The sequence below is a fragment of the Protopterus annectens genome, chromosome 11.part0 (genome assembly GCF_019279795.1).
Source record: "Protopterus annectens isolate FY-2018-M chromosome 11.part0, PAN1.0, whole genome shotgun sequence".
Taxonomy (NCBI): Eukaryota; Metazoa; Chordata; order Ceratodontiformes; family Protopteridae; genus Protopterus; species Protopterus annectens.
Window position 1 is genome coordinate 1,179,717,418 of NC_056745.1, and position 23,883 is coordinate 1,179,741,300.

At 41.8% G+C, this 23,883-nt stretch overlaps 1 protein-coding gene across 2 annotated transcripts in view; it reads right to left on the reverse strand.

The window, feature by feature from the left end:
* The window catches only part of ATXN7L1 (ataxin 7 like 1), a 955,929-nt gene that overhangs the window by 374,877 nt on the left and 557,169 nt on the right, over positions 1 to 23,883 (reverse strand). For both annotated transcript variants that reach the window (XM_044088532.1, XM_044088534.1), the window contains one exon: positions 22,758 to 22,840. In XM_044088532.1, the coding sequence (XP_043944467.1) occupies positions 22,758 to 22,840 (83 nt within the window). The remainder of the gene's footprint in view (positions 1 to 22,757; positions 22,841 to 23,883) is intronic.

A 23,883-nucleotide genomic window follows, 5' to 3' on the forward strand; every position in this document is an offset into this window, starting at 1 on the left:
ACTACCCTTTATGCGACCTTTAATTAACACCCACGTCTCACTTGAAAAAAGATAACAGTTCTAATTACAAAAAAAAAAAAGTCTTACTTGATTTATACTTTTAAATTGTCTTCACGGGCTCAATACTTTACTTCCCATACAATGATAAAGAACTAACACAGTATGCGAGAGATGTACATACATAACTTAATTGGAGGAAAAAATCGGTTGTCAAGAACACAAACACTACATCTTCTTATGCTAAGGCACTTAAAAGAAACCTTCCCAAACCTCAAAGACCTCCTAAGCCAGGGGTTCCCAAAGTGTGCGCCGCGGCTTCCTCACAGGGGTGCCACGAACGAATAACCTTCATTTACAATTTTTTTAATTTTCACGCTGTTTGAGCTGACGTCATCATGTGAGAGATGATGTCAGCTCCGTCAGGGTTACCAGCCTGTTGGAATTGACCAAGGAGCTCAAGCTATTCTGGCTGGGCATGGCTGCTCAAATGCAAGCGCGAACAGGAACGAACAGATTATGTTCAGGGAACACGAATCAAACGTGCAGCAGGCACAGCCAGAAAAAATGAAGACTCCATGCAAGTAAGGAAACTTTTAGAGGTGTGTGTATGCGCATGTAGGATCTAGGAGTAGAGAGCATTACTTTAGTTTTACTGAGGTTTAGGAATAGTTGCAAGTGGGAGTTTTTATAAGTGAGTGATGGTTTGTAGCGAGGATAGGGAGGATGATTAGCAGATTAAAGTAGCATCCTCTGTGTACGGATTACTGTTGCAGAAGCAAAATAATTAATGAAATCATTAAATAATAAAGGTCCAAGAATGAAACTTAGTAGGTACTAGTAAGTAGGTAGAAAAGGCTTGTGAGTGGCTGTGGAGGTAGCTGGTGAACCAACTGAGTGAAGTAGTCCTGAAACCCAGTGAGTGAAGAGTATGTGCTATTTTTAGATGGAGGATAATATCAAACACTTTCCAAAGGAAAAGGAAGATTGTGGATACAAGTTTGCTTTGATTTCTCTCTTTGTAAATAGTATTAGGGAAGGACAGTACGGCTGTGGTTGTGCTATGATTGTGGTGCAAGCCATGCTGGGTATATGTTATGTTGTGTGTGCAGTTATTTTACTTATTTACATTTTGTTAATCAGGTTTGCACTACTGGGTAGAGCCCATTTTCAAAAGAGACCTAGGAGAAAAGTTCCTAGCATTGCATAGCAATAGTACTGTTCTACAGTCCAGTGGTACTCCGTTTATATGCTGATTTATATCAACAGTGATATGATAATGCTGCTGTATGGTAACTTGAAACTGCTGCTTTCTGTTTTTGCAACACATCCTTGAAACTAAACTAAATTGTTACAATGAAAATCACACAAAATGTATAACATGGCAGAAAATACTGAATTATTCTGTGTTATAATACTGCCAGGTATTTAGTCCATAAAACTTAAGTCACACATTTCATGGACCCTGATCCCTTTAAGGATGGACTTGGACATTCTAGGTCTCAGATTGCTTAGTACAAGAATGTACCTGTCCAAGTGCAACTTTTCTTTTCTCTTGATGACTGCATTGTTTGTACAGCTTTGTACATTATTTCTAGAACATTTTTATGCTCATACATGCATCACTATGGAATATGATTAATTTTACTTAACAAGCATACTTCCATCTGTCTGTATTTTAACTACGTGTATGTACAGTTTGTATGTTTATATCTAGATATACATACATAATGTATGTGTGTATATATGGTTTGTGATGAAGGGAGATACTGTCAGCACAGCTATCTGGAATTTTGTAAATAACTGTATGTCATTTGTGAGGATTTATAAAGTGTGTTTGAAATGCATCCACAGTGTGCCCTGCTGGAAGACAACAGAAATGTATGTGCGCTATTGTAACTGTCTAAATGTATATATTTTAACAGTGGAACTGGAATACAGGAGGTTAACTTCAGTCCAACAAATTTTAGGAAAATAGCTGAAATTAAATTACTTTATAGGCTACGGCGCTACGCAATAAAATATGGTATCTTTCAGTCTTCATTGCAGCTAGAGACACAGAGTCTGTGCTGAGAAGCTTTCTGTATTGTCTTTGGAGTGAACTAATTGCTACCTCTGAAAGCATGAAGAAGTGCAATTGTTTTATGACTTCCAGCATCTGCCAAAGATCTGAGGTCTATGTATTTTCACAGGTAGATGCTAAATACTGCCAGTTTCCAACAGTGAGGGTGTCACCTGGGAACTATAGTCAAATACAAGAAATTATTTCATTCTGCAAGCTATCCCAGCAGTAATATTGGATATATTAATTTGAGACGTCTCCTAGTGAGACAGAGCATTCTGTCTTGGACCTGACAACAACTAGAGAAGCCATTCATCACATCTGCCTTGCTTTAGTAGTAAGCTCTTAGGACATAGTAATTCTCTTAGATTCAGTCAGGAATATAGTTAAAGCTTAGTTTTGGTATTTTTTTCTTTATTTGAGACTGTTCTGCAATGTTTTAAATATTTCCTGTAGCTTTGAACTCTGATGTCACTGTGAATACATATTTAGTATTGTCTTGTTATTTTGTTATTTATTATTTATTAAATATGTTTAAACTTTTCACTGTGACTGATCTTTGTAGAGATATTTAAGTTTTGAGAGTACTTGCACATTTATTTGGTGACACTTTGTGAGCACTCCTAACAGACTTGCTCTTGGTCAAACTACCATTTGCATTAACATTAATGTTACACAGTAAGATTGGATACCCTTTGTTAAGGGCCTTAAAATAGCTGATAAGGAGTTGACTGGTGGCAGTAGTAACTACATTAATATGCACTTTATATGCGCTTTGGGGGGGGGGGCGCCTTGGGAAAACCTGGATTTAGCAAGAGAGCCAAGAATCGATAAAGTTTGGGAACCACTGTCCTAAGCTATCAAATGGCAACAGACATTATGAATTTCACTGAATGTGTGGCACAGAGTATGTGCCTTGGACTGAACAACACTCCACCTTCACTAAGCATGATGCCACAGTATGAACATAAAATGACTGATTTTAATAATTGGCTTAGTTTCTGGTGTCACTCCAGAGGAATTCAGCATCTATCAGCACGGAGGAGATGGTTAACAGACCATATCGTTTAGACAAGATTGGTCTGCACTTGTCCCTCATGGACTTTTCAGATATTGGTAAAAACTTTATCCACCCCCTTAAAGCCATTTTTAGGCAATGTCAAAATGACAAAACTACCAACAAAACAAAAAAAATTAAAGCATTCTTAAGATGTTACTGCTCAGTGCTATGAGCCTAAACAAGAAACTCCGCACCCTAGAAAGCTCCCCTCACTCTGGAAAATGTAGACATGCCTCCCATTGAAATGTCAGCACCATCAGGGGTATAAAGGAAGGCAGCCAACACCATTACATCAGTTTTTCTTGTCCTAACCGGTCAGGAGAGCCCAAAGTAGGAGGCCAGGCTCTGGTGGCAGGACCCAACCAGTATAAAAGAAATACCAATATGTCCCTTTTAAGAAAAGGAAAACAAAAAGGAAGAAAGGTAACAAAAGGAAAAAGGGGGAAGGAGGGAGGAAACCAGGACTGCAACAGTGAAGACACTCGAACATCTACATTTATGGTAAGTGTACACAACTGTATTATGTTCTTTGTGTTTCACTGTTGCAGTCATCACATTTGGGTAGATTCCCAAATCTGAGGAAATGGGTGAAGGCAGTCAAGGAAGCTAGGAGCTGGCTAGCATGCCCTGCAAGACTGCAGAGCAAAACCTGCCCGGGATTAAGAAAAGAGAAGCAGGTGGTAATGTTTGGTAAAGGTGTGAACAGATGTCCAGGTGGCAGCCTCCAGGATGTCCCTGGTGGGGACTCCTCTGAGGAATGCTGCAGAGGTGGACACTGCTCTGGTGGAGTGGGTCCTGAATCCCTTGGGGGGAGGCATGCCATGCTGCTTGTAGCAGAAAAGGATGCAGTGTGCTATCCATTTGGAAATGGTTTGCTTGGAGATGGCTTTGCCCTCTGCCCCAGAAGCAAAGCAAACCAGCAGTTGATCAGATTTTCTGAAGGGCTGAGTCCTGTCCAGATAGTATCTGAGCTGCCTGTGCATATCTAGAGAGTGCAGAATCCTTTCCCCCTTGTTTTGAGGGTTAGGAAAGAAGATGGGCAAATGTATAGATTAGTTGAGAGCCACACTGGATACCATCTTGGGCATGAAGGATGGATTAGTTCTGAGGGATACCCTGTCTGCATGGAAGATGATGAAGGGTTCCACTGCCATGAGTGCTTGCAGCTCAGAGACTCTTTGGGCTGAAGTGATGGCCAGGAGGAAGGCTGTCTTCCAGGAGAGAAAGTTTAGCTCTGCAAAAGAAGCTGGTTTGAAAGGAGGCAGGGTGAGCTTTTCCAAGACAAAGTTAAGGTCCCAAGCCGGTGTTGGTGCCCTTCTGGGAGGCCTCAAGTTGTTAGCCCCTCTGAGGAACTGTTTGATCTGAGGGTGTGAAATAAAAGGCTGCTCAGTGGGAAAATGAGCGGAAATAGCAGAGGCGTGAATTTTTATAGAGGAGAAAGAGACCACTGTGTAGCAGTTCAGCTAAGTAATCCAGGATGAGAGGGATGAAGGGCTGTGCCGTATTGGCTCCCTTAGAACCTTTTCCATTTATCTGCATAAGGGTTTCTGGTGCTAGGGGGTCTGGCCTCTCATGTAACATCCAGAACCTATTTACTGAGGAGGGCAGATTGGTCAGGGGTCAGGTTATATGTCAAGCTGCCAAACTGAGTGTCTGTAATTGGGGGTGCATGAATTCCCCTCTGGGTTAGGAGGTTGGCAATCTGAGGAAGATTCCATGGGGGCAGTGGAGACAGGCTGTGCAGCAAGGGGTACCAGTGCTGTCTGGGCCAGTCTGGAGCTATGAGAATGGTCCTTGGTTTTTCCTCCCTTATTTTGATCAGTACCTTGGGAATGAGAGGTAGGGGAGGAAAGGCATAGACTGAGAGGTGTACCCAGGGAAAGGATAGGGCATCTACCTTCCATGCCATACAGTGATGTTCCCTGGTACAGAATTTGCTGAGCTGATGGTTGGTGTGGGAGGCAAAGAGGTCGACCTCCGGGGTTCCCCATTTTTGAGTTATTAGTAAGAAGGTGTTTCTGTTGAGCTACCAATCGTGGGGGTCCAGCAGATTTCTGCTTAAATGGTCTGCCAGTGAGTTGAGAGAGCCTGGCAGTTATTGCACAACCACGTGTAGATGCAGGGAAGAGGTTGTGAACAGTACAGTTGTGTACACTTACCATAAATGTAGATGTTCAAGTGTATTCACTGTTGCAGTCATCACATTTGGGTTATCTGCTTGCAGTAGCCCTCAGTCAGCCTGATTAACAAAGTCTGCATCGGTTGCTGTCCCTTCTTTCATGATGTCAGGTTGTCAGGTGTATAAAACATGCAGCAGACGCCATTACATCAGTTTTTCTTGCCCTAGATGTCAGGTGCCCCCCCCCCCCCCAATGGGAAGCAATTGTACATACATATACATATATATATATATATATATATATATATATATATATATATATACATGCACAAGGTTATACCTCCAACAAAGAGTGGAGGTATAGTCAAAAGAAGTAAGGGGACTGGAGGGTAACCAGGACTGCAACAGAGAATACACTCGAACATCTACATTTATGGTAAGTGTACACAAAGTACAGTTTTGTACCTACCATAAATGTAGATGTTCGAAGATCCACATTGCTGCAGTCCTTACATATGGGTAGTCCGCTGTCCTCGGTCGGCCCGAATACCAAAGTATTAGGCTGACGTCGGTCAAGGCGCTTAAAACTGACATCAGGACGTCAGGGTACAAAAGCGCATGACCGACGTCACATCCTCAGTCTTTTCTTGCCCCAGATGTCAGAAGGCCCTAAAAGTAAAGGCCAAAGCCAAAAAACAGCAAAGAACAACCAACCACCCTTGCACTAACCATATTTACAATATTTACAACCCACACCACACAACCACCTCAAACTACAGAGGGGAAGGAGGGAGGGAAAATTGGACTGCAGCAATGTGGATCTTCGAACATCTACATTTATGGTAGGTACAAAACTGTACTATGTTCTTCATCTCACATTGCTGCAGTCCTTACATATGGGTAGAATCCCAAAGCAGAGGTAAGGGAGGATGGCAAAACTATAAAGCATTAGGAGCTGCCAAAATGCCCTGTAAAATTGCAGTGGCAAATCCAGCCCTAGATTTAGAGTAAAGTGGAAGGTGGTAATGCTTAGAGAAAGTATGCACTGAACTCCAAGTAGCTGCCTCCAAAATATCTTTAGTAGCCACCCCTTAAAAAGCTGTAGAAGTGGCAGTAGCCCTAGTGGAATGAGGCCTAATCCCAGCTGGAATCTCCTTACCATGATGGGAATAACAGAAAGCAATACAAAACCAATCCACTTAGAAATAGTTTGTTTTGAAACAGGTTTGCCCTGAGAACCCAAAGCAAATGAAACAAATAACTGCTGAGACTGCCTGAACCCTTTAGTTCTGCTCAAATAATATCGCAACTGTCTGTGTATATCCAAAGTGTGCAAAATCTTTTCCCTTTATTTTGGGGTTTGCATAAAAAGTAGGCAAATGAATAGTTTGGTTTAAAGCCACACTAGAAACCACTTTAGGCATAAAGGAAGGATTAGTACGCAAAGATACCCTATCCTTGTGGAAAATTAAGAAAGGCTCAACCGCCATAAGGGCCTGTAATTCAGAAACCCTTCTCGCAGAGGTAATGGCCAACAAAAAAGCAGTTTTCCATGATAAATATTTCAACTCGGCAGCAGCTGCAGGCTCAAAAGGTTGTAGAGTGAGTTTCTCCAACACAAAATTGAGATCCCAAGCAGGAGTAGGAGCTCTACGTGGGGGTCTTATATTCTTTGCCCCTCTAAGGAATTGCTTAAACAAAGGATGAGAAAATAATGGTGGGTCACAGTCATAGTGAGCAGAAATTGCTGCAGCATGAACCTTTACAGAGGAGAAGGACAAACCTTTGTCCAATAACTCAGTAAGATATTGAAGAGCAACACTTAAATTAGGTTTAGAAACATCAAAGCCCTTTGCTGTACTCCAAATTAAAAATCTCCTCCATTTATCTGCGTAAACTTTCCTTATACTAGGCCTTCTGGCCTCCAAAATAACATTCAAAACTTGTTGTGGAATTTGAGACCCTTCAGGGTTTAAAACAGAATATGCCAGGCTGTTAGATGCAGAGACTGAAGTTTGACATTGAGTAGGTGACTGTTCTCCTGAGACAGCAGGTGTGGAATCGAAGGCAAAGGCCATGGAGGCTCCCATACCAGATTTCTCAGTAATGGGTACCAGTGCTGTCGAGGCCAATCCGGAGCTATTAAAATCATGGTTGGCTTGTCCTGTCTGACCTTCAGGAGTACCTTTGGGAGGAGAGGCAGTGGTGGAAAGGCATACACGTGAAGATTGCTCCAATTGAATGAGAGAGCATCCACTTTCCAAGCTGTGGGATGAAACCTTTTTGTGCAAAACTTTGGCAACTGGTAATTTAGTGGAGAAGCGAACAGATCTATGTCTGGAGTTCCCCATAACACTGTCAATTTTTGAAATACATGAGGATCCAATTTCCACTCGTGGGGATCCATGATTTGTCTGCTCAACACATCTGCTAAGGAGTTCTGTGCTCCTGGCAGAAACTTTGCCTGAAGATGTAGCTGCAAACTGAGAGCAGTCTCCCACAAAATCATTGCTTGTCTGCATAGAGGGTAAGAATGAGTCCCCCCTTGCTTGTTGCTGTACCACATGACAGTTGTGTTGTCTGTTTGAATCAACACCTGCCCTGGAAGAAGTAAATCCTTGAAAGCTATCAATGCAAATTGGACTGCTAACATCTCCTTCAAGTTGATATGTAAATGTTGAAGTCTGGCAGGCCACGTGTCTTGTACCCATTTTCCCCAAGCTTTGTCTGAGGCATCTGTCGTAAGAATCTGACTCGCCTCTGGTCAGGTCACAGAGAGTCCCTTGTTTAGGTGACATTCCTGAGCCCACCACAAAAATTCCCTTTGAATGCAAGGTATTATCTGAATGACAGTGTCCATATCTTGGCAGTGTTGTGTCCATACATTTTTGAGATACCATTGTAGCTTCCTCATATGCAGTTTGGCATTGGGAAGTACCAGAATACAAGATGCCATGAACCCCAAGGCTTGAAGGACTGTCCTTGCAGTCAGCCTGGACTGACGAGACAATTGATGGAAATAAAGAGAAAGATTCTTTTGTTTGTCCGGGGTCTAAAAGGCCATCTGGGAAGCTGTATTCAGTCTCACACCCAGAAAGCATATGTCCTGAGAGAGTACTAGACTGGACTTTATTTCGTTCACAGAATACCCTAGGCATCTTAACACTGCCATCACATACTGTAAATGATGAAGAAGTACGTCCTTTCCTTGAGCCAGAATCAGGCAATCGTCCAAATAAGGATAGATTTGTATTCCTCTTAGCCTGAAGAAAGCTATCACTGGAGCCAGAACCTTTGTGAACACTCTGGGCGCAGTAGATAAGCCAAAGGGCAATGCAGAGAACTGATAATGAAAAGTCCCAGCCCGAAAACGCAGATACTTCCTGCAACTGGGTCTGATAGGAACATGAAGGTAAGCCTCCTTGAGATCCAGAGTCACCATCCAGTGATCTTTGCCCAGCAGAGGTAAAAGCTGTTGTAACGTCAACATTTTGAACTTGGGAATGTCCAGATATGTGTTGAGGATAGATAAATCCAAAATTGGTCTCCACGTGTTCCCTTTCTTCGGTACTAGAAACAGGCGAGAATAAAATCCCAGGCCCACTTCTGACAGAGGGACCGGTTGTATAGCTCCTATTTGAAGTAGTAGAGAAATCTGTTTGTGAGCCTCTAGTCTTTGCTGAGGAGGAACGTCTGGCATGCCTTTGAAAGGAGGCAAGGTATGGAAATAAAACTTGTAACCTTGGTGTATGATATCCAACACCCAATTGTCCTGGGTAATTAAAATCCAATTTTCCTTGAAGCGTGCCAACCTTCTTCCCAAAGGTGCTGCCAGGCAAGAAGGATCTGGCAGCTGAAACAGTAGGTCATTGGGCCTGTTTACGAAAGGATTGGCCCCTGCCCTCACTCGAAGATTGTGCAGGTGAACTCCATGTTCTCGGTCTGAAGGAACTCTGAGCTCTGCCCCTACCACGTCTAGATCTACCCCTAGACTGAGAATCAGAAGAAGGATACGTCCACCCCTTAGCAGGCCAATTTCTACTAAACTTCGGAGGCTGAACTTGCAAAAAATCTTTAACAGTCTGCATAGACTTAGCCTTGTCTTCCATTTTCTTCAAGACTGACTCCACAGGTGGACCAAACAACACTTCAGACTGCAAAGGAGCATCCAAAATCCTTGTCTTAACATGGTCAGATAAATTCTGATCCTTAAGCCAGGCGTGCCTGCGAAGAACTGAACCAGTGGCAGCCACCCTAGAAGAGGCCTGCAAAGCATCAAAACCACACTGTAAAGAATGCTTACCCACCTGTTCAGAGACATGCACCAAATCTTGTAATTCTTTACACTCAATGCCTTCTGCCAGAGCATCCACCTTAGATTTCAATTGAGAAAGAAGAAAATTCTGATATTTCAACATATGAAATTGGCAATTCAAAGCCCTCATTGCTAAGGTAGAAGATGTATAGACCTTCTTTCCCCATCTATCCAAAGCTCTGGCCTCTTTATCTAGAGGAACCGGATTCTTTACAACAGAGGCCCTGACACCCTTAGGTCCCTGGCTAATAGTTTCTGGGTCCGCCCTAGGACTCTTATAGAGATATTTATGAGCCTCAGGCACCCTGTAATACCTATCCGGTTTAACAGGCAGGGGCAGAGAATCAGGATTAAGTGAAGCCTCTGAAAATACATCTTGCACAACATCCAGAACAGGAGGTATAGCTAAGGGCCTATGTTGAGGCAAAACAAAAATTCCCTAAGCCTTTTCCGTGAATCAGAGAAGTCCTGACCTTCCCACTTAAAATGTTCCCTCATAGAATGAAGTGTCTCTGAAAAAGAAAAATCCTCTGGAGGAGAAGCAGAAGGAGTGGAATCTTCTGCATCAGAATCAGAATAAGGAGTGTACTCCTGCAAGTCTTCAGCTGAAGACTCTGAAACATCCGAAGCCTGTTCAAAACTTTCCAACTCTGGCTCCACCCTAGGCCTCTTATCAGGAGGGGGCATAGAACCTCTAATCAAGTAATCAAATCTTCTGCCATTTTAAGCATGTGCTTCTTAGGCACAGACCCTGCTGAACTAGGAGTGACACCAACAGAAGCTAAACCTGGCCTGCCTCTGGAAGAAGACTTGGAAACAGAAGGAGAGGGCCTAACCACCCTGGGAAGGGAGGGGAGTACAGAAACCTGAGAAGCCCCTTCAGCCTGGCCTGCCTCTTGAGAGGCCACATCCTGCAAAATCAAGGTCTCCCCCTGAGACTCCAGAGAAGCCTCCAACGGAACCACCGGTTCCATTGAAGCCTCTAAAGAACCGGCGACTCATCTTGCCTGGTTTTAACCGCTTTGTCTTTGCGCTTCTTCGTGGAAGCGGGCGTCGGAGTATCCGACGGCATGTTATAATTGCACCGCTTCCCGAAGACCAGCCTAGCACAATCTAACCTTCGCTTAATGGTGCGCTTATTAAACCTAGCACAAAAGCGACACCCGACTACGTCGTGCTCAGGCCCCAAACAAGGAATGCACAAAGAATGATAATCCCTATGCGGTATCTGTTTCCCACAAGAAATACAATTATTCACTTTTTCTGACATCCGGTAATACACTGAGGCAAGAAAAAACCAAAATATTCCCCAACGGGGTACTTAGCCAACTTGGATTCGGTCTGAAACTCCGAACTCGAAAAATTTCAGAACGCCGAACGGCACTCGCAATGCTGCTTCTGCATCGGATCATGCGGCAAAAAAGACTGGGGATGTGACGTCGGTCATGCGCTTTTGTACCCTGACGTCCTGATGTCAGTTTTAAGCGCCTTGACCGACGTCAGCCTAATACTTTGGTATTCGGGCCGACCGAGGACAGCGGACTACCCATATGTAAGGACTGCAGCAATGTGAGATGAAGAACATCTGTACTGTGTTCTTCTTGTTTCACTGTTGCAGTCATCACATTTGGGTAGATTCCCAAAGCTGAGGATGTCAGGAGGAATTTAGATAGCATTAGGACCGGCTATAAGGCCCTGCAAAACTGCAGTGGCAAAGCCAGCTCTGGATTTAGAGAAAATTGGCAGATGGTAATGCTTGGTGAAAGTATGTACAGAACTCCAGGTAGCAGCTTCTAGGATGTCCCTCGTAGGGACGCCTCTGAGAAAGGCTGTAGAGGTAGATGCAGCCCTGGTTGAGTGGGGTCTAATCCCCTGTGGGATAGGTTTTCCATGGTGCTTGTAGCAGAAATGAATGCAATGGCCTATCCATTTGGAAATGGTTTGCTTTGAAATAGCCTTCCCCTCTGCAGCAAATGCCACCAGCAGTTGGTCAGATTTCCTTTGAGGTTTAGTCCTGTCCAAGTAGAATCTAAGTTGTCTGTGCACATCTAAGGAGTGCAGTATCTGTTCCCGTTTGTTCTGTGGATTAGGAAAGAAGGTTGGCAAATGAATGGACTGATTGAGGGCCACACTGGACACCACCTTGGGCATGTAGGAGGGACTGGTCCTGAGAGACACCCTGTCCGCATGAAAGATGATGAAAGGCTCCACTACCATTAGAGCCTGTAATTCAGAAACCCTTCTTGCTGAAGTGACTGCTAAAAGGAAAGCTGTTTTCCAAGAAAGGAATTTTAAGTCTGCAGTAGCAGCTGGCTCGAAAGGAGGAAGAGTGAGTTTTTCCAATACAAAGTTAAGGTCCCAGGCTGGAGTTGGAGCTCTCCTGGTTGATCGTAAATGTTTGGCCCCTCTGAGGAACTGCTTGAGCAGTGGATGAGAAAAGTGGGGAAGTTCTGTGCTATAATGAGCTGAAATGGCTGAGGTGTGAATTTTGATGGAGGAGAAGGACGGGCCCTTGTGAAGCATCTCAGTTAAGTATTGTAAAATCGGAGGTAAATTGGGCACTGCTGTGCTCATCCCTTGAGACTGGTTCCAGGCACAGAATCTTTTCCAATTTTTAGCATAAGATTTTCTAGTACTAGGCCTCCTTGCCTCAAAAATGATATCCATCACTGGTTTACTGAGGGATGGTACAGGAGAGATTAGGTAATTAGCCAGCCTGCTAGGTTCAGTGTTTGAAGCAGAGGGTGCAGGATCTGGTTCTCCTGCTGAGAAAATAGGGTAGGAGTATGAGGCAGGTGCCATGGGGCCAACAGTGACGCACTGAGCAAGAGGGGGTATCAGTGTTGGCATGGCCAGTCTGATGCAATCAAAATCATCCTTGATTTGTCTTGTTTGATCTTTAGTAGTACTTTGGAGAGCAGAGGCAGAGGAGGAAAGGCATAAACTGATAGGTTTTTCCAGCTGAAGGACAGAGCATCCACTTTCCAAGCTTGTTTGTGGGGAGTCATTGTGCAAAATTTGTCCAATTGATAGTTCTGGGGGAGGCAAACAGGTTTATATCTGGCTCCCCCATCTGCTTGTCAACATGTTGAAAATCCCTGGTTCCACTTTCCACTCGTGTGGGTTCATGAAGTTTCTGATTAGTTCGTCTGCCAGTGTACTTAGTTTTCCTGGCAGGAACTGAGCTTGTAGATGTACTTGGTAGCTCAGGGCTATGTTCCACAATGCCATGGCTAGTCTGCAGAGGGGGGTAAGAATGTGTACCTCCCTGCTTGTTTATGTACCACATAACAGTGGTGTAGTCCATCTTTACCATTAATTGTCCTGGAAGAATGTGGTTCTTGAAGGCTGTCAGAGCATTCTATACAGCTAACATTTCTTTTTGACTGCTATGCAGGTGCATTTGATTTGGGTTCCATTTGCCCTGAATGCACTTCCCTGCCAGGTGAGCCCCCCCTTGCATAGTTAGATTCATCTGTTGTTAGGGTTTGGGAGCCAAGGGGTAGTGTGAATGGTAATCCCTTGTTTTGGTGGCAGGCCTCTGCCCACCAAAGAAACGCTAGGCGTAGGCAAGGTATGATAGGAATCATTGCTTCTAGATCCTGAGAATGTTGACACCACAGCTTTTTTAGATACCACTGTAGTTTCCTCATATGTAGTCTTGCATATGGAATTAGAAAAATGCAGGAGGCCATGAACCCCAAAGCTTGTAGTATTTGCCTTGTAGATAGCAGGGTTTTTGTGACCACTTGTTTGAAGTAAGTTGTCAAATGAATTTGTTTCTCTGGCGTGAGGAAAGTCATCTGGGAAGTTGTATTCAAGCTTGCTCCCAGGAATGTAATTTGTTGACAGGGTACCAGGTGTGATTTTTTTTCTCGTTTATGGTGTACCCCAGACAAGTTAGCACCCTTTGTACAAAGGCCAGATGATTCAAAAGTTTGTCCTGACTTTCTGCCTGAATTAAACAATCGTCCAGGTATGGGTATACTTGAATATTTCTTTGCCTGCAAAATGCAATGACTGGAGCTAGGCACTTTATGAATACCTTGGGTGCAGTAGATAAGCCAAAGAGCAGTGCAGAGAACTGACAGTACATGTAGCCTGCTTTGAAGCATATATCTTCTGTAAGATTCCCTGATTGGGATGTGCAGGTATACTTCTCTTAAGTCTACTGTTGCCAACCAGGCATCTTTGCCTAGCATAGGGAGCAACTGGTGAAGAGTCAGCATCTTGAATTTTGGAATCACCAAAAAAGTGTTTAGAGTAGAGAGGTCCAGGATAGGACACTATGAACTGTCTTTTCTGAGTACAAAACACGCCCCTTTTCCTCTTCTGGTACCAACTGAATAGCTCCCATATTTAAGAGAGAAAGTACTTGCTTTTGGGCCTTTGCCCACTGATTTGGGGGTAGATCTGGCCATCCGCTTGGTGTTGGTAATGTGTGGAAGTGAAATTTGTATCCCTGAGACACTATATTTAAAACCCATTTGTCCGGGGTAATGAGTTCCTAGTTCTTTGCTTGAAGAGCAATCTTTCCCCCCAAAGGGGCAGTTAGTTGAGAAGGGCCTGGAAGTTTTAAAAAGAAGTCATTGAGACAGTTTACCATAATAGGGGGGGGGGTTATTACTCCCAGATTTGGAAGTGGAAGCCCCCCACTGCTTAGTCCTGTGCATACCCTGGGACTGAAGCCTGGGAGCACTGCTAGATCTGTGTTTGGACTGAGAAAGTCTGGAAGAGGCAGGAAAGGACCAATTCTTGGAAGGCCAATGCCTACTAAACCCTTGGAGGTTGTACTAGTAAAAAATATTTAACAGTTTGCATAGATTTTGCTTTTTCCTCCATCTTTTTAAGAACAACTTCTGCCTTGTTGCCAAACAGGCGGTCATGGTTTAAGGGGGCATCCAGTAATTTTGCTTTAACATGATCTGGCAATGATTGCTCCTTAAGCCAAGCATGCCTTCTAAGTACAGACCCAGTTACAGCAGCCCTGTAAGATGCCTCTACAGAATCAAAACCACATTGCAAAATATGCTTTCCAACTTGTTCAGCTGAGTGCAGTAAATCCTGTAAATCCTTATTTTACCATCAGGAATCTACATACTTTTCTGTTTAAGCAATCCAATAATATGCTGCTGATACTTTAACATATGAAACTGGCAATTTAAGGTCCTAATGGCCAAAGTTGCAGAAGTGTTTACCTTCTTGCCCCATCTATCCAGCGCCCTGGCGTCTCTATCAGAGGGGGTGGATTTTTAGCAGTAGTAGCTTTAATACCCTTGGGTCACTGTGAAATTATCTCAGGATCCACAGTAGGATTTTAAAAAGGAACTTGTGAGAATCAGGGACCTTGTAATATCTGTCAGGTTTTCTGGGAGCAGGAGGTAAAGAGTCAGGGGCCAAGCTAGATTCTGAAAAAGCATCATCAACAATGTCTAGTACAGGAGGCATGGCTAAAGGCCTGTGCTGGGGCAGTAATAAGAAATCCCTAAGCCTCTTTTTAGAATCAGAGAAATCCTGACCTTCCCAATAAAAATGCTCCCTGAGAGTACGCAAGGTTTCACAAAAACAGAAATCCTCTGGGGGGGAAAGCAGAGGGAATAGAGTCCTCTGCATCAGAATCTTCATAGGTAGATAAGGGTAAATCCTGGTCATCAGAGGAAACAGAAATTTCAAAATCCTGGTCAGAAGTATCATAAGTAAACTCAGTCCTAGGTCTCTTATAGGGGGAAGGCTGGCTTCCCCTGATTAAAGTAATAACGTCTTCAGCCATTCTTATCATTTGTTTTTTAGGCATAGAGGCCTGACCATGCGGTCAGGACACCAGTTTCTAGGCATGGTGCGAGTTTTAGGCTATGAAGAAGAAGATGGCGTTAGTTTAATATGCAAGTCAGTAGGCCTGAATACACCCTCAGAAGCCGGTGCCTGCACAGCGGCTCCGGACCCATCCAAGGTAGAGACATCCGCAGGTTCCACAACTGAAGCATCTCGTGGCATACTGGACTCCGAATGGGTCTCAGTAGATGCCTGCGAATCTGAAGTAACGGGTATCAGGGGATGCGAAAGTGCCTCACTGAGTACTGGTGACTGGCTTAGGAGAAGCGTCATTGGCAGCTTTGGACTTAGGCAGCCTGTCTCTGTCTTTATCTTTGCGTTTTTTCAGAATGTCAATAGTCAGATGGTTTACCGAAGACATATCAGGATAATTGAACCGAGCACCAAAATATTTAGAAGTGAAAATATACCAACGACGGATAGTTCGTGGTTTAAATAAGGCACAAAACCGACAGCGAGGTACGTCGTGGTCAGGGCCTAGGCAAGGAATACTGTACGAATGAAAATCTTTATGAGGTATTTGCTTTCCACAAGTAATGCTATTATTTACTTTTACTGACATCAGTTTAGAGCAAGAAAAAGTTTCCCCAACAGGGTACTTAGCTTTTGGTTGAAGACTTCGGGATCACCAGGAAGGTGTTTAGAATGGACACGTCGAGGATGGGGTGCCAGGTGCCCTCTTTTCTGGGTACCGGAAAAAGTCTGGAGTAGAAGCCTTGGCCTATCTGCTCTGCAGGAACGTGTTCTACTTCTCCCAAGGAGAGTAGTGTATGGATTTGCTTTTGAGCCTCTGCCCACTGATTTGGTGGTAGATCCGTGAACCCTTTGGAGGTTGGAAGGGTGTAGAAGGAGAATTTGCACCCCTGAGACACAATGTTCAGAACCCATTGGTCCTTGGTAATGGTGGCCCAGGTGCTTGAGTGAAGGGAGAGTTTTCCTCCTAGGGGTATGTGATGGTCCAGAGGCGAGGTAGGGAGGGGGTGAGTCATTGTGAGTTTTTGCCATAAGGGGGTGGCTTAGAACTCCCTGGTTTTGAACATTCCCCACTAAAGAAACGCCCAAGGTACTCAGGCACAAAACTTGGTTGGGTTGCGTGGCTAGACTTATAAAGACCTTGGTGGACATTAACCTTGTAAAAAACTATGAAACTATGCACCAACAGTTTGCTACCAATAGATGGAGACATTCGCAATGTTTTCTACATAGATGTAACTTCTAATTTCAAGGAGAGAAGTAAATAAGTCACTTTCACTGCTGATTTCATGTCTGTTATACATGCCATTTCTGATAACTGGAACTATTTAAAAGATTTTCTGAAGTTTCATATGTCTTAGGTGAAAAGTCTATTTTACAAACAAAAGAGCTATGAGCCTGAAAAAAAATCTATTTAATGCGGAAAGCAAATATAATATGACAGGAAGGGAAGGCATGTATCCAAGTATATGGAATGCAACTACTATAAGTTTATTTTACATGGCTTTCTTTTTACTGTAGTATCAGAAAAAGAACACATAGCCTACAGTTATTTTTATCTTGTTTGGCATCTACTTCTCTGAAGTACAGGGACTCTGGCTAACAAAGTTCGCAGATGACTGCAAACTGGGAGCCATTATTGAATTCCCAAATTATGTGGATACTCTACAAATGGGCCTTACAGAAAGAGATGTTTGGTGCCAGAGCCATGGGCTCAAGCTCAATGCCAAGAAATGTATAGTTATCGCCTTTGGGAAAAAAACATGTATCCGTGAATTACCATATAGGTGGCAGTACACTAAACACCGAAAGTGTGACAAGAGACTTAGGGACACAGGTAGACAGTGGTCTCACCTTCGATAACCACATCGCCACAACAGTCAGGAAATCCTTCTATGTGGCACACCTCATCACTAAGGGCTTTTCATCCAGAAAAAAGGAGGTCATTGTCCCACTGTACTCATCCCTCATTAGACCCATTATAGAATACAAAGTCCCATTTGGTATGTACCTCTCAACACATCTGCAACAACTGGAAAGGCCGCAGAAATACCTCACTAAAAGAATCACAGGCCTAAAGCAGATGCCCTACGCTGACCGCCTTAAAAAACTCCAGCTATACTCTGTTGCATATCGTCTACTCAGAGGCGATCTCTGCTTAACATACAAGGCCATGCCAAACCCAGAGCTGTTGCATGCTACACTTAAAAGAAATCCCAATCCCTCAGAGCCACATGCTCCAGGGATCTAAACCTTGTCATCACAATAAACAAAACATGCTGGAGGGATAGGTTCCTGACCCAGAGACTCCCCAGACTCTGGAATAGATTGCCCATACATGTCAAGCAGAGTGCCTCTTTGGCCCTCTTCAAAAGGAACCTTGACGATTGGATGGGAGAAAGGAAATTCACCCCGGGGGGATCACGTCAGCCACCCTGCTAGACAGGGGTCCAGGGAAGTAAATAGTGTGGGAAGAAATAGCCAGGGAATTGTTATGTCTAGGCTTGTATAGGCCCTAGGGCTGATAGCCTAGTACCAACCTATGAACCTATCTGTATATTTGCATTATTGTTTGTGTAGCTAAATGTTCTAGTATGATTTTTTTTTGTGGTATGCTGACAGCAAATGCTTAAGTTAAGGATACAGTCAGCATACATACACAACAAGAAATCATAAAGATAATAATATTTTGTTTATGCATACTAGGAATTGTCCAAAATACAAATGATTTTTATGTTTTGTTCTTGATAAACTTGATTTGAGAGTTAAAGAAGCAATATGGAAACATAATTAGAGTTAGAAATATTAAAGTGGAAGCCTATGCTTGATTTGCAAATTTACCAGTGCTGAATAAAGATTGTATGTGTTTTGAAATCCAAATGTTTTAAGGATAAATCTGACTATATACATTTTTTACAAAGGGTCACTCCGGTTCTAAAATGTATTAATTATACTAGTGGCACACTAACACGTGATTTGAATGGGCTGTTTAAGTGCTGGTTTTGAATTTTCACTTCAGACTGATGAAGATTTTGCACGGATAACAAGAAAGTGATCACTGAAGGTATCTAACAATATTTTTCTTATAGCTGGCCTTATTAGTGTGTTTTTAATTGGTAATGACTTGTAGTCCACCTGGACATTCTTTTATTGTTTTAATAACATCATTTACCATTTGTCCAGTAGATGACAGTATGCAACTTTCTTAATTTTATGAAAACCCTGCATCATTTTTTGGAACGTGTTTTGCCTTTGGTACTGTGAGACCAAACACTTTCTCTGTGCAAATTTATTGAAGTATTATGGAAGCAATTCAATGTACTAGTAACTTTGGCTTTGTAGTGCTCTCTCTCTCTCTCCCTAGATATATATATATATATATATATATATATACACACACACACACATCAGATTCATTTTTGTTCTACTATGCTGTTTACAAACAGCAAGTATTAAAAGCCTTTATTGTACACTCCAATGCGTTGCACACATCATGGTTAGCAAACGCATATGCACTGGTGCATGGCACTGATTGTGTCTTACTAGAATTATACCCTTCCAAAATGTGAGAATGAAACAATATTTGTATAATACGTGAAGAACCCTTGGACTAACCAAAATGTTTTATAACTCTCATATTAAAATATTAATATGTGGCTATTAAGCACATTTTTCTGATGGCTGTTTGTGCCATTCAGACTTCACATGTGCAGCAACAGTTAGGCTATCTAGAAGTCACAGTCTGCTGTAAAACTATTTTTCTATATTTCATTTTGGGACAGTAATTAACTAAATCAATTCAGCCCACAACTCTCACCTTCCTTCCTTAAAATTAGGGACAATTTTAACCTCATTCATTTAGAAACTTACTAGAACAGCAGGTTTTGCATCAACATGCATTTTTTGAAGAACGATGAAACTTTAATATCAGACAATGTCACTATTGACTGACTGTAGTCCTTAGTGATTTATCACAAAAACAAAAATGTTATGAGGAACAGTGCAAAAATATGAGGTGTAATTTATTTATTTATTTATTTTACATTTGTTAACCGGGCTAGTCTAACTGGATATATTTCCATTTTCAGTAGAGGCCCGGGGAGAAAAGCTCCGGCAATTATAGAATTACAACATTAAAAATTAAAAATTAAAATTTAAAGAATTAAAAGTAGAAATTAACAGAAAAGATTTTAATAAAAATACAAGGACTTGTGCTTAGAGATAGAAAGTATGCTGTACAACCAGTATTAATAAGATAGAGAAAGAAGTTAGTTAATTAAGTGTAATTAATCTACTAGAGAGAGTTTGTTGGCATATAAATTTGGGAGTATGAGTTAGTCTATCTTACAAGGAATTAGTATGTAACAAATGCATTAGGAGTGTTAGTAATTTAAGCAAGAATAGTAGGAATTCGAAATTCAGGGAGCTATACTTAGTAAAGGGAAAAGGTTAGTCAGGCTTGCTACAGGGGCATAACCAGTGTGTTTGGAGGTGTTTTTTGAGGTTATGTTTAAACAGAGGCAAGGAAGAAAGTAGTGTTAGTTCATTGGGCAGTAGGTTCCAGTGTTTTCCCACTGTGTTACAAAAAAGAGAGTCTCCAGCCAGGTTATTAGACTTGCCTATGCAAGCAAGCAGTTTCTTAGAGGAGCGCAGGGAATTCAGATTTTTGTAAGGCTGGATGAGATTGGAAAGAATAGGAGTGCTGTTGGGTTGGTAGAAAATCTTGTGGGAAATGGTGAGTTGGGGTAGTATCAGTTGGTTTTGAAGTTCAAGTCAGCCTAGTTGCCTTAGATTCAGACAGTGGTGAGTTCTAAAGGTGTTGCCAGTGGCAAATCTGGCAATGGAATTATAGGAATTTGCTAGCTTGGTAAGATTATTTTTCTTTAGGTTAATATATATGGGTGAAGCGTATAGAAGTGTAGAGATTAAGTGTGAGTGAGCAATTGTGGTTCTGGTTATAGGATGTTCTTCAAAATCAGGGAAAGCTAAGAGGTATGACTCAGCCCTTATGCTACACAGCTGCTATACTGCACAACACTGTTTTTAACAAAACAATCACTGTATAAACTATCCTTTGTCCAAAGTAAAGTGGATGAGACTGCAGGTCATTCAACAGTTGTAAGAGATGCAACTTAGCAACTGCGGCTTCCCACTTACTGCTGACAGTTTCTGACAGTGCACCAGTAGGAAGTCAAAGTTTTTGGGCTTTATTTTCTTCCGTTATTGTGCAACTATTAAGTAAGTACATGTTAGTGGCATTTAGATAAGCTTGTCACCCCTGTAACAAAAAACATTTACAGATTTGTCTGATTACAGCTTCAAATGGCTTGTTTCATCTGGATGGACGCAACCTCAACTGGAGGGTACTTGATTATTTATATAAGCTATAAACTGCACATTATACAACACTTAGGCCAAACAGGTAATGTGGACTCGTACACGGCAGTGTGATTTAAGTTCTTCTGACACATAGGCACTGCTGGCTTTTTCTGTATTCTGCAAACCATGCCTCACTTCAAGTCACTTACATACAAGTGAGAGTGAGATGCGTGTGTGTGTGTGTGTGTGTGTGTGTGTGTGTGTGTGTATACACACACACACACACACACACACACATGTTAACTTGAAAACAGTTCAGCAGGATAAACGCCACATTCAGTGAAAGATGGCAGTGCCTTTGTGAAGAAAATTGCTTACTTAGAGAGTTGGATGTCTTGTAAAACAAGGTTTTTCCTAAATGCAGACTAGGATACTGGATGTGGTTAGCCATTTCTTAAAGTGTACTGGTCACTTTCAGAAACATCTTTTCTTTACAGCTAATTTTATTTCCCATTATACTCCTCATGTAAAAGTTACAAATGATTTTTGCAAATCTTGTAGAGTGTTTGATTTTTTTTTTTATTTCACTGTTTACTCAGTTATTCTGTATGACCACACCCCAAATGATGTCATGGTAGGAACTGGACAATGCTTTACATACAACTGTAAAGCATTACAGGTAAACAAAATCAACTCATCTCTTTAGAGGAGCAGCTTGTTACTTACATTGTGGTTTTACTACTACATCACCACATTCATTTTCATTGTGAGATGTTCCACCTGCAAGAATTAGTTGACACCTTGTCTTTCAAGGGTATAAAAACAATACTGATGCATTTAGCATGGAAATATAATAGTCTACACATCAATTTAGGTAGTGAGGCACTTTGGGTTCATGATGCCATGGTAGGGTTGTTCAACTTTGATACAAACAAAAATCAGGGGTTGTCCTTACCAAAAAAATAAAATGCAACAACACACTTTTTCCATCCCAAACTGTAAAGTTTGTCACTGTACAAGCTAAGGAGGGTCTAACTCCAATGGTTTGTTACTTATACTTGTTTCAGAACATGGCCAATACACTTTAACCCAGAGGGGTAGGATGATGACTATATGGGAGAAGTTTTCCAAAGGTTAATGTGGCTAATACTTACTGTACCTTGTTTTAGTGAGAATGAAAGAAACAGCCTTATTATGTTCAAATCAAAATGATGACAAACAAAAGGGGAGAGAGATGCATGAAAATTGCTGGTACGTAAATCACTGTAATTTACAACAAATCTGCAAGGGCTTAAACCTAAAGTTGCTTTATGTGCTTTACAAATCTATAAAGTGTGTTCTGAACAGAAGAAGTAATTTACATGGTTCAGATATTTCAGTTGCCGATTCTCTGTCGCTCTTTCTAACAAAACTGGGACATGCCTGAAATTGGTCAATACTGATCACTGTCATACATCTCAACTGTACAGATTTTCGCCTCATATTTTTGGTCTGTTTTTCATAAAATTGTGGTTTTCTGGCAAATTACTGGCAAATCATTAAAGATTGAAGTTAGAAAATAATGACAGACATTTGAGTTTAAGACTTCATATCCTTCAGAAAATACATGTTAATGCAAAACCTGTTATTCTGTTAACTTTCTAAATTTGTAAGAACAATTTTTAAAAATTGTCCTTATTTTTGGCCCTTTGTCCCACTTTTATTTATGACTTTGTCCAGATTTCTTGCTCAAAGAGGTTGGGAGGTATGATCAGTGTACTACCCTGATATGCAAATATATAAATAGTTTGTCTTATATTCAACCCCACCCTACTAAAAAAAAAAAAAAAAAAAAAACTGTTCTTTGACCGCTGTACATACAAGTGGCATCTGTAAATATCTGAAACTATGACATGTTATTTCCTAGGGGTATAACTGAAAACCTGCTCATCATGCCATCTCTGATGCCAAATCTGTCAAAAGAATTTATTCCTGCTAAGTACCAAATATGCACATCCCTGACCTCGAGCCACAGCATGTCAAGTGCAGCATACTATTATACAGAAAACATAAGCAACATTTACAGAAATACAGCATGTACCTTGCATGTCAGTGACCTTGTGCACGGTTTCTTTGTCTCTGGCTCCAGTACACCACAGTGCTTATTTGGATCAAACTCCCGCTCTAAGGAAAGACAAACACGTAAAAATAAGTTCAAAAACAACACAATTTCATATTAAGCTCATGTAACACAAACTATAAATCAACATTTTTTTGCATTTTATCACAATTACAATAAAACATATTCTTTGAAAAAATACTCAAATTAGGTCACTGAAAAATAAAACAATTTAATTTGAACATACAAGAGATGCAAATATTTACTCAAACTGTAGGGTTATCTCTCCCTACCACATAGGCCAAGTAAATGTCACCCACATACTGAGGTGGTAAAAAATATTTGACCTCTCTAGGCATCTCATTCACTTGAAACACAATATAGCCATACTTAAACTTACACACTCCATTAAAGATAGCCATTATTGCTGTAAGGGACCTCAAAAGCCTGTTGCCACTCATAGTAAAGTGTTAGCTACTGGTGAATTAATTCATAGCCAGGGATATAGGCTATGCAAGCACTTGGCTGAACAAGAATACGGCAACCATAAGCTCTTTTTTGTATTGCTAGGGTGCATGATATCTCTAGGCTTTAAGAACTCTCCACTACCCTAAACATGACAATGGCCTTGGGGTGGCCTATGTGGGTGCTAATGACCTTGGGGACACTCCTCTAAGGGACAGGCAGTGACACATGGGTGAGCTCTCAACCTATGTTTGAGGCATGTAAGATCCTAGCTTTAAGCAGTATTGTACCTCCTCTGAGAATGATGCCAGAGTTCAAAGACAAGACAAGACATGCAGCTCAACAATGGGCTGGTTAGTCTTGGAGATCCAGCATGTGACAGCACCGGAAGTGATGAGTGCCACTTCGACCTGTACAGCTGAGGATGGTCTGTAATCCCCACGGTTGTTGACATTGGCTAAAACAATTATTTTCCTCCCATACTGGCTTTCTATAGGCAAAGTCTGGGTTCTGGACATCCAAAATAAAAAATTCCAACATTAAGGCAACACTAGTTCAAGCTGAAAGTCGGAACAATAAAATGCTGGAGATTGAGGCCTTCCTGCTGTCAAACACATTCATACTTACATAACTACTAAAAACA